Source organism: Ctenocephalides felis, unplaced genomic scaffold (genome assembly GCF_003426905.1).
Source record: "Ctenocephalides felis isolate EL2017-DRISC unplaced genomic scaffold, ASM342690v1 CF-g0.4_SCAFFOLD_03571, whole genome shotgun sequence".
Classification (NCBI taxonomy): Eukaryota; Metazoa; Arthropoda; class Insecta; order Siphonaptera; family Pulicidae; genus Ctenocephalides; species Ctenocephalides felis.
The window spans coordinates 27526013-27538290 of record NW_020539725.1 but is presented as its reverse complement, the minus strand read 5'-3'; the positions used below and the strand labels follow the sequence as shown (position 1 = coordinate 27538290).

Here is a 12278-nt window from a genome sequence, read left to right as displayed (position 1 = left end):
ATATATATATATATATATATATATATATATATATATAATATACATATGATGTGGTTAAGATTTTATTATTAATACTAATATTAAATCGGACTTTCAATTTAAATTATGTTAGTGTTAAATTAACACTTAACTATTCTATTGAAAACTCTTTTTAATTAAAATGACTAAATATATTTTTAATTTAGAAAAATACTAAAGGCTAAATTTTTAAGTGTTTTATTATTAATGCTTCAATCATCAGTTGAGTTAAAAGTAATAAGTACCTTGAAATTTTTACGACTCAAACTCACATTTAGAACTTTACTTACAATGAAACTTATAATTCTCATACTTTTTAACGAATTAAAACGATTCATATACATAAATATGATTCACATTCATGCGAGGACGACTCATACAGACGGTTTAAACGAAACAAAAGTGTTTCGTATGACCTAGATATTCACCTTTGGCCTACAAAAGACATCAGCCGTGTACATACACTTTCTATTATGTTTATGCACGTATACTTCTATATGAATATATCCATATACTATAAAAATATATTTACAAGTTTGCCTTCAAAAATGATGCACTGAGCTTCCGCGTGGAGACATGTAATGAATTAATTACTGTATGCTATTGATTAAGATCAATTAATGATATTTGTTTTTGTATGTGGTTTGCATTCATAATCTAATGCATAATCGCAGGTCATTTTTGTTATAATTTTGTATAAAGTTATGTAGGTCGCAATTCTTGGTTTATATTCATGCACAGGTGTTTAAAAAATTATATATATACTCGTATATATATATATATATATATAATTAATGTACAAGTGTATAATTATAAACAAAGCGTGTGCAAACGAAAAATAAAATAAAAATCAAGTGACAGCTGTTACTTTTTGAACAGGTGTATATGTATGTATGACTTAACATCTGCTCTTCAATTGGAAATTACAAGAAACCGTTATATGCTCATTTATATATATATATATATATATATATATAATGTCCCATTAAATAGGTCGAAGCAGTAACAAATGCGACCACTGATTCTAATATCATTATAAATATTTTGCATTGTGCAAGGTCTTGATATATAATACAACCATGCACATAAATGTGTCAAGATTACTGTAACAAAATATTTTTGTTATGTTTTTTTCTCTTGGAGAATCTCTAACACTCGGTCGAGCGGTAATGCTACATTCGTGCATTTAATTGAATTTGCCAAGTTTTATCATTTAACTATTATTAAATATAAAAGCAATAAATTATTAAGTTGAAATTAGTAGAAATCTAAATAAAACACTTGAAAGTTGCATGTGAGTTGAACTCATGGTAAAACATTTTTAATTCAACTCATTTTATTAAATTTATGGTTACTTATTTGATGCAAAGTTTGCATAGTTCTCTTTTCAAAAATAATAATTTCAATTTCTTTTCATTTCAGCCGTAAGATTCGGTCGTGTGCCAAAACGCGAAAAAGCTCGTATACTAGCAGCAATGCAGCAGCAACAAAACAACAGTACGCAGCAGCATCCTTCATCAGTGAATGGATACCCAACATCAATCCAACGACCTAATGGACATGGTGTCCCAGATCATCACAGGCTTCTAGGTAGTGACCCAAATCACAGTCTATTGAATCACAGATTAATGCAAGGCAACACAGAATCAGTACATACACATCATTCGATTCTAAGCCATCGATTAAGCAACGGAGCTGATTCGAATCATCATGCTCTACAACAACGATTGTCTCCTCCGAATCACTGTGACTCTAATAATAGACTTTTAGATGGTCATCATAGATTAGTTAGTGACCAACACACAAATTCCTTGAACCACCATCACCAGCCTAATGGAGAAATGAATCATTGTTTGGAGACGGAAGAATTGAGCATATTGCAGGAGCCTTTGGCGCTGATGAGGGCTGTCACGAGGGCGCATTTGCAAACGTGCGAATTCACGAAAGAACGCGTGAAAATAATGAAGGAGAACAATCTTAGATTAGGAGGAGAAAACGCTTTGGGACATGGATCTAACGCGAGCAGCATGAGACTGGTAAGTCTAAGTACTTGTTTTTCCGTCACTTAGTAGAAATAATCTAAAAATAATAATAATGATCAATTAAATTGCGTTGTACTAATAAACTTAAAAATGCGCGAAAAATATTTTATACCGATTCTTCATGGATCGTTAAATATTTTTTATTTCTCTTTATCTAGCAACAAGCTATACAATTCATAAGAATTTAATTTCAAATAATAATTACAAATTTCTATTACCAAGATTTATTAGAAATTTAAATATTCCGCCTCAATGGCCAATTTTTGACGCGCGAATTGCTTCCGATGAAAGCAAAAGCTGAAGCAAAAGATATAAATCGCTATAAACAATAAATGAAATTAAAGCGACGCGGCGGCATGATAAAAAATACAAATGTGTCCGTGTGCGTGGAAGAAAGTGTAAAAGAAATCTTAAGCACTTTCTTTTAGGAAGTAGAACAAGGTTCATTTATACAAACGCTCAAGAAGAGGCTCTTACAGCCAAAATACATGTATTGTAGTTTCTTGACTACATTGTTTTCCGTGAGACTATTTTTGGCAATGACAATTTTTATATATGTATAATTTTTGAAAGTTTCCCTGGCATTAGTAGTTAGTTACAAACCCACCTCCATCTAGATTCTGGTTATTTTAGTATCGAAATAGAGGAAGACAGGTTTTTGAAAACAAAAATATTTCAATATTTTCGAAGCTGTGACCTCGTTGTTAATTGTTCGCTTTGAATAACAATTATTTTGTAATGAACAGGAATTTATGTCGCACATATATTGAAACATTGTATAAAAATATACAATGTACGTGTATATTACTGAAAAGTTTTACTGAAAACGTTGAATAATTTATTGTTCTATATTATTGTATATTTATTAGTCATAAAATGATAAATGTGATATCAAAATACACTAACAATGAATCAATTATTTTACGCATCTTTTTAACACTTGAGCGTCACTTTAGTTTTTCAAAAAAATAATAAACAGTATTGAATAAAAGTGAATCATAATCAAATTAGTAAATCGGTTACCGTTATTCTGCTCTTTCAAGATTACAAATTAAAACTTGATTCGAGATTGCATACATTTGCAACTAGATATATGTATAAACTGACATCCGTTACCTACATGTTGATATGTGTTAGCAAGACGTCATGCGTCCTTGGCAATCCACATAAATGCATTTGCAAAAATGTTTATTGAAATGTATTGTATTATAATAGAGAATAATAAAGTAACTAGATAATAAATCAATTTAAGGTGCGCGGGAGATGCGATATCAATATAAGCTGTAATTTTTGTAAAAATTGTATTAATCATACTAATTCAAAGGTGACACGAAAAAGTCATTAATAAATAATTTGCTTCATAGACAATGTTTGCACAATATTTTAATTTTGAATTATATAAATGAAAGAAGTCAGTTGAATATCAGGTCGAGACAACTATAGTCCGTAAACGTTCGAAAATTTTGGAAGAAGAAAAATTTTGGTTAAATGATGATGTCTGAGTGCAAATTTGAAATTATTATTATTGCAAATATTTATCTTACTTCATTTCTATTAATACAGTAATTGACAAAAAAATATAAAATGTGCATTTCATCTTAATGAACCTTAAATTCAGAATATAAATTTCAGACGTACCATCTCTATTTTACTTATTTTAAATGTTCATAAATTCATTAACAATCATGCAATAAAATATGTAATATTTATTGAAATGTTAAATTTGATCGAGGTAAAATGTTCTTTTATTATTTGTGTTTTAGTTCATAAGTTAGTTATACGGTGGAGACGCCTTGTAGCTTAAGTTTTCACTATTCTCTCGGTTTAGTTAATTACAATTTAAGTAGCACGAAATGCAGCAAAATACTATATCACTAATATTAACTCGTTCATACATATATGCATATGCATATATATTTGTTCCGACATTGGTTTCCGATTGGAATACGTCGAGACTCAGACTAGACCTTGATGCGACCTCGCAAATGTCGTCAATATACATATATATTTTATATATGTGCACAAATATACACTGTGTAGTAGTAAATCTTCGCAAAAATTTTCTACTAAGCTCTGATTCCAATTTGACCTTTAGGCAAAAATTATGAGCTGAATTATTTTATTACTTCATGAATAAATTAAATGATGATCGGAATTATATAGTTAAGCATGTGTGTGTGCTATCATAAAGCCGTTTTTAAATGTTGACGATCTTGAAATAACTACACATCTTCCGCGTATGAAAATGCTTCAACATTGAACTTATACTATTAAGAGGTTGAGTTTATAATCTGTAATATTGAAAGTTTATCTGAAGCTTCTAAAACATAAAATGCAGAATTACTATAGCTATATGACTTAGTATCTTTGTATCAGGAGCCTAATAATGTATTTTGATTCGAACGAAATAAATCATGCGACAGGAAATAATGACGCCATGTATCTAATCTTTTTTATTTGAAGAATTAATAATAAAGGTCAATTGTGTTAGTCACACAAATGAAACTCATAATGATATTCTAAAGTTCATATTATACATGAGCCATGTTATATATATATATATATATATATATATATATATATATATTTATTATTGAGTTATAACTACTTTATAGTACGAAGCAACCGCTATGAATAATAAGTATAATTGTAATAAACGATGACAAAACAAATGTAAATCGCAATTATCATAGAGTCAGTAAAAATTAATACAAATGAAAATATAATACTTTGCATAAGTAAGCAGAAGCCTTGATCTCGTGGTATTTTTTTCAACTTTACTGTAGAAGCGTAGGTTCATATATTGCTGACGCATACCTAGACTACCTGCTTCATTAACATATGAAATTCATCGCAGGACACATTTAGTTTCAGAACCAATAATAATGGAATATTTTTTACATTTTTTAGGAAACAAAATTGATTTTTTACAAAATGCGCGGTTTAATATCATTGTCACGGCCATAGATTTGGAGAATTGTAATTGTAAACGATATGTAAAACGATAGACTACAAATATATACAAAAATGTATAATATATTATATACATATACATACATACATATACATATATATGTATAATACATATATATCTGTTCTGTGACGTATGTGTGAAATGCTCGTGTCTCGGGCAAGGTCGAAAAATAACGCGATATTATTCAAGGTCAAAATTTTACGAGCCATTCATACATACATACTAGCTTATAGGGATCATGTATACACAGCTTTACATACATACAAGCTTACTCAGAAATGTAAAATAACACATACTAACAAGATAAACGGTATCGATTTCCCGAAAAACATTCTTTTGAAAAGAAAATCTATTCTTGGTTTGGGTAATAAATGACTAATTAATTGGAAAAGTCATTGAAGTAATCAATAAATTGTTTAATTTCATTTTTTTAAAAATAGCACTTAAACATTTTATTCAGACCTTTATATAAATTATATAAAACGTATATATCAAGGAATAGTCTTTTCGAATTAACCGTGGTCTATTACATTTTCGCCTCTGTATAAATTTTTGTTCGCCAGTTTGTACGTATGCGAGTACAAGGCCGTCAGACTTACAGTTCAATGTCGAATCCTATTAGCGATGCTTAAGTTTAAATTTGAACAGATTATATTATTTAAATATATGTGCTTCATTTTTTGAATGTGCTCCTCTTCTGCGAATTATACTTGGTACAATAATAATAACTTTATCATGTTTTCTCGGATCAATTACGTTCTAAGAAATAAATTTGTCTGCAGTGATAACAATAAAAATATGTTTCATAAATTTATTGTTCTCACGATCCGGACAGTTTTAAAAAAGTTCTCATATTTATGTCTTGGTTAGAGATGGAGTTTAACTCAGATTACGAACCTGCCCTAGTACTACCTATCATTTTTTTAATCTTTCAATAATAACCAAACTACCTTGTTTAAACTATGTTTGCACAACAACTACTTTGATCCGCAGCCTCTAATCTTGCTTAATTATTTTGATAAATTAAAATATTTACAACAGCCACATGTTAAACATCAAATATTAAAACAAGACATTTATTATTGTCACGTGTGTTATTACTCCATTATTTCATTAGTTCTGTATACAATGTGTCCATTACTATTGCGGCCTTCTGCCCAAATGTTAGTGCAACTAAAATAACGAAAAACTAATATAAATAAACCAAAAAAATATATGGCGGGACGACCTCGTCACAAACTGACGGCCAAGTTTTGTCCGCGACGTAGGTTAACAAGGAAGTATTATTGGAAAACATCTTGAGAAAATTTTGAAAGTTAGACTCTGTTACATAGCTTGTAAAAATACGCATGTAAATGTAAGAATTCTTACGCGGAAATACAATGTGACAGAAAATTATTGAAAGGTCATTTCATGGCTGCGCGTTTGATATGTGTATATTTATACGTTTAAATTAATTATACAACTATAAGACAATTTTTAAAAAGCAATCCGGTTATAACAACCATTGTATAACGAGATGATTTTGAACTAGGGTATTTTGTATTTCTATATATAGGTGATTTTGTGATATTGTATCAAGGTTGGCCTGAGGTTTTCCGGGAAATGAACATATCGATCGAAATATTTCAGATGACTCAATTTAGGTTTTTACACTCGTATACTGCCTACGCATTTACTGGCAGTGGCGCATTGAAGATAGCGTGATAAGAAATAAGATGAATTGAATTTTCAATTATTTGAAGCAAATAAATATGAATAAATGGAGTCTTAAATTTGAAATCATAGTCTTTTACGAGGATACTTAAAAAAAATATAATACTATAGTTAGTAGTATATCATCTTACCTGAAACGATCATGATAGGAAGGGACGAATGAAATGAAGAATTAAGCTTCTTAATTTTTGATCAAGATTTGAGGCATTTAAGTTTATTTTGATTATGCAAAAGTTTTCTACTTTTGACAATTTGAATTCCATTATATGTACGTATATAATAGTGCTTGTGATTTTCACGTGCAGAAGTATATTTTTGTATCTTAAGATAGGTGGAGGAAATATGATATCTCAGTGTCTTGTGACGTTTCACGTTCATACTTATATTAGTAGCGTTTTCAGCGAATAACAGACTCCAAGGTCAGTTCGCAAAATAAATTTATCTATTATCGACTTAGCTGTATTCAAATTCAAGGTCAAAATTATACACAAAAATATATATACATGCAAAAGATACAGGAACACGTATACATTTATTTGATCTCGTTATCATTCGGCAATGACCTTCAATCTGTTTAAATTTGTGATAAGGAAATATTGCGAATATGCGAACAAACACAAGCTAAAATGTACCATATGTATTACTTAAATTTAATGATGTACACATGTACTGAACATAAAACGAATTACGTTAGTACGTAGCAATATACGGTGTTTGTACTTGATGATTTCAATGTCAGATATTTATTCAAAATTATAGCACGTGTAGTAAAACCGAAAATAACCGGAAAGCTATATGTAACATCGTATTAAATTATTGATTTAGTTGTTCATGCGGAAATGAATTATTAAGTAATCAAAGACGAGTTACAAAGTTATAATTCCACAATTTTATATGATTTGCATTAATTCCAATTATGAAAAATTTTATGATGACAAATTTAACTATCTTGAGAAAATAGTACCTAATGATTTTCTTAGCAACGACGTATATTGAAGAAGCAAACGTTAATTTTTCAAATATTTTTTTGTTATCTCTACCATGTGACCTAAAATATCCTAATTACATGTTGAACTTTCCTCCATATTTTTCGAAAATTATTTCTTTTGAATGTCAAAGCCAATGTCATTAGAAGTATAGATAACACAGACTGAATCGTAAACATGTCTGTTTACGAATAATTATTTCAAATATAAATTCAAGGACTTTTCGTATAAAGAACAAATATATAACAGAAGATCCACAAGTTAATGTTTTGTTAACATGTAATTTACGTTCGAGTATGAAGTCCAAATTGTCGCTATTTGATATTTTAAGACTTGGTTATTCTAAATATCATTAGAAAAGGACTACAATTTTTAATTGCTAATCTATTTGCACCGGCAATTATCAGAAGTTGAGCATTGTTCTCCAGAATGTTATTGCTTACACATAGATCAAATGAATTGAATGTTTTCATAAATCCAATCCGTCGAATTATTCGTACGACTAAAAATCCCATAATACTATCTTATCTATTTCACATTCTATATGGTGTTGATTTATTCAAAATGGTTCATAACAATATTTCAGATATTAACAAAAGAATGTTTAAATACGGATGTTTATAATTTATGTTATGAGAATTGAAATGCAAAATATTAACACGTATTGTGACCAACGATATCGATTATAGATTATTTCGTATTTGATGATGGCATTTCATAAATAAGATTGTTCATGTATGAGAACCAATTTTGCTTGCGTCAATAAAAGAAAAATATTTGAAAATGTTATGAACAATTAATATTACACAAATGCTGCTACACGTTTCTTGCGTGAAATATAATTAATTAAATAAATCGAAATATCGATTTAGCTTATCAATAAATTACGTCACTAAAGCAAGGTCAATGTTGAGTAATAGCGTTAGAAATTAAAATAATAGGTAAACAATACGATATGTTGTAGAATTTACGTCGCATGAAATATATAAAAAATACGATTACAAAATAATTATTTTATCCTCTGTAAGCGCCGAAAATTTGACAAAAATTTAGATTTATTATTTATATCAAGTATAGTGCCATATTTAATGTATTTCTTTCCTTATTTTCAGGCTTGCCCTCTGAATCCATCAACACCACCATGCACGCCGCCTCTGTCTCCGTCCCACGCGAGTCACCCGCTACTGGCAATGCCCGCACAGGACACCGAAGAATTTTCCCACCGCTTTTCTTCAATTATTCGCGATGTTATAGACTTCGCCAACTCAATACCAGGATTTTCCAACCTCGGTCGTGAAGACAAATTCACTCTGCTCAAATCAGGCTTGTTCGATGCTTTATTCGTTCGCTTGATCAAAATGTTCGACGCGAAAGACAATAGCGTTATTTGCTTGAACGGCAAAAGTTTAACCAGAGATAGCATACGATGTCCAGCAACAGCTAACGCGGAAAGATTGGTAGATTCTACATTTGAATTTGCTGAGAAGATAAACTCGTTGGACTTGAGCGATACGGAAGTCGCTTTGTTCTCCGCGGTTGTTCTGATATCCCCGGACAGACATGGTTTGAAAGACCGTATGTTCATTGAGAAGATTCATGAGAGTTTACTAAGAGCCTTGAAGCACACGAGGTTGTCCGAAATTGATTTTGTTGATACTCTGCTTAATCTTATTCCGGATATCCGAACATTAAGTACGCTACATACAGAGAAATTGATAGTCTTCCGGACGGAGCACAAAGAGCAATTGCTACGTCAACAATTAGATGATAACGGTATTGAAAATAATATTGAGCAGTTGCCCAATGGTGATCACAAAGATCATACAGTAGCTGATAACGCTGAATATCGTGATCAACTATTGAAACGCGGTTTAGAGGCGGAAAATTGTCCAATGTACAGGGATCAATTACTGAAACGCGGTTTAGAATCTGAAGGTCCTATGGAGTACAGAGATCAATACATAAAACATCCAGTAGATTATCCTATGAAGCGAGTGAATGAAAATGGTTGCGGTGTTGAATACCGGGAGCAACTTCTGAAGCCTGTAGAATACCGAAGCGAACAATTGATCAAACGCGGAAATTCAATGTTGGATAATAATTGTCCAGTGGAATACCGCGAACAAATGTCATACAAAGAAACATCGCCACTGTTGGCAGCTAGCTTAACTGGAACCAGCCCTAGACTAAGGGCGAATTCTGGTTCTTCCGGTGATGAAGAGTTTGCAGCCAGACTTGCTCAGAATGGCTTGACTATCACCGCAGTGAACGGCCAAAGAATTTTGCCAGGTGTGTAGAGAAATAAAACATTTTTATCCTTTATTAATTTTTTATTATGGTTTTGATTTGTTTTCAAATTATTTTGATTTATGTCGTTTTTACCAAATTTATAATTTGTATTTTCTTTATTTTCAGGTTACAGAAAACTTGATTCACCAACTGATTCAGGAATCGAATCTGGCAATGAAAAACCTGATAATACCCGCAATGCTGGATCAAGTTGTTCGTCGCCTAGGTCTTCCAATGAACTTCAAATTTCGCACGTTCAACCAAACAATGATGACATGCCCGTCTTGAAGCGTGTTCTGCAAGCTCCACCTTTATACGATACCAATTCTCTGATGGATGAAGCTTACAAACCTCATAAGAAATTCCGTGCGATGCGCCAAAAAGATGTTTCGACAACAAATGTGCAGACAACATCAGAAAATGGTGCAAGCAACGGCCAATCACAGTTGCAATTGCATTTGACTAGACCTTTGGTGAACCAGCAGATGACGCAGCAAAAATACAATTTGTCGTCGACTCATTCAGAACTGGCGAGAAGCTTAAGGTCTGAACCTAGAATGACGCCTGAACAAGCAAAGCGGGCTGATATCATTCAAAATTATTTAGCAAGGGCAGAAGCCGGTACACAGCAAAATTCATTGACACCACAAAATATTTCTTACAATTTCACAAGTGTCATTCGTTCACCGGCAAGGAGGTTTCAATCACCTCATTCTACCCTAAGTGCGTCGCCTGAACCATGCAATGTTGTTGAAAGAGAGGCACCACTAAATCTATCAAAAACAAGGTCACCAAGTCCTGCGAGATTGGGATCTTTACTTCAAGCTTAAGAATCAGTCAGTTTGAACTTAAATAAACTGCAAATTCCGTTTCGAAGGACCATCGAACGACTCACCTAATGATCAAATCATTAGCAAGATCTAGTTATTTCTTTCATATCACCTTATCAAGTGAGAAATTAATATGAAGTATGAGACCAATTTAAATTAATCAAAAAAATCAGCCTTGAGCCCATTAAGCCAAATGCTGCTGAGTTTAAGTGATATTAATTAATTCACCGTCGAAATGCGACGAAACCTTTAGGTTGAATATTCCAAATCGACCAAAAGTTAGTGAAAATTATATAAACTAATAAAAGTAACATAGTTGATAAAGCATAGTCAAACCTGCTCAAAATATATCCTGTTTGTACAGATATAAGTGATTGCGATGGAATGAGTTCGTTGTATAGGTATGATTATATATACTAATAATTATAGTATACAGAAAATTAAACTAAATTATTGAAAATAGAAATTTGGCTAAAATGCGGAAAATTAAGAAAGTTTTACTGTAAATATATTTATCTATTTTAAAACAAATTAGGCACTAATCGCTTTCAATATTATTAATTATATACACACATTTATATTTATAAATATTTTTGTGCGTGTATACATGATATTATTGTTTGATTAAATATACGTGTCTGTTGTAAATATTTTAAATTATAATGAATTATTCTTTAAATTAAAGAAAAAACGGTTGCAATATCTTTATGAAAGTCAAAGATTATTTTACTCTGACATAATTTTAAGTCCATGAACATATTATAGCAGAATAAATTGTAAATATAAATAATCAATATATGATTTAAGATAAGCTTATTCTTTTCTAATTTTTGATATTTAAATTTTGTAAATATCTTTTCACATTACAATTAGTTTGTAATATCGTGCTTTTCTTAAGTATATCATATGTATATAAAAAGCTGTGAAAATATTAATATATGCATGCAAGTTTGAAAAATTCTAAGCATGTATACATATATTTTTAAGTTTCATTGCAAATTAAATGTTATCTTTTTTAATTTGTGTTAAGTGATTGATCTTAGTTATATCGAGTAAGACGACAAAGATCTCAGTCCGATTTTGTTTCAATTAAATTTCATTTTTCAATTAAAAAATATTTTTCTTGAAGAAAATATTTTGTAAATAAATATGTGTTATCTACCTATATATATGTGTGTAATCGAAGACTGTAGATGAATAATTTATGATTGATCCTATCATTATTAATATTTTATTATTATTACACAATAAATATTACTATTATTGATTTTTTATTGAACGTTATCTGAATCATTTATCGATCAATCATTATTCATTAGAATCGCTCTTTAAACATATTTTATTTGTGATACGAGTATGTTCTATGTGAGCAATCAAATTTATATGAATATATGATACAAGTTTATTAATTGTGTTTATATTC

At 30.4% G+C, this 12278-nt stretch overlaps 1 protein-coding gene across 1 annotated transcript in view; it reads left to right on the top strand.

Moving 5' to 3' along the window:
- Positions 1 to 11322, top strand: part of LOC113385887 (ecdysone-inducible protein E75-like) — a 70911-nt gene extending 59589 nt beyond the window's left edge. The window contains exons 4-6 of the mRNA XM_026623711.1: positions 1441 to 2054; positions 8849 to 10025; positions 10152 to 11322. Of these exons, the coding sequence (XP_026479496.1) occupies positions 1441 to 2054; positions 8849 to 10025; positions 10152 to 10855 (2495 nt within the window). The 3' untranslated portion in view covers positions 10856 to 11322. The remainder of the gene's footprint in view (positions 1 to 1440; positions 2055 to 8848; positions 10026 to 10151) is intronic.
- The last annotated feature ends 956 nt before the right edge of the window (positions 11323 to 12278 follow it).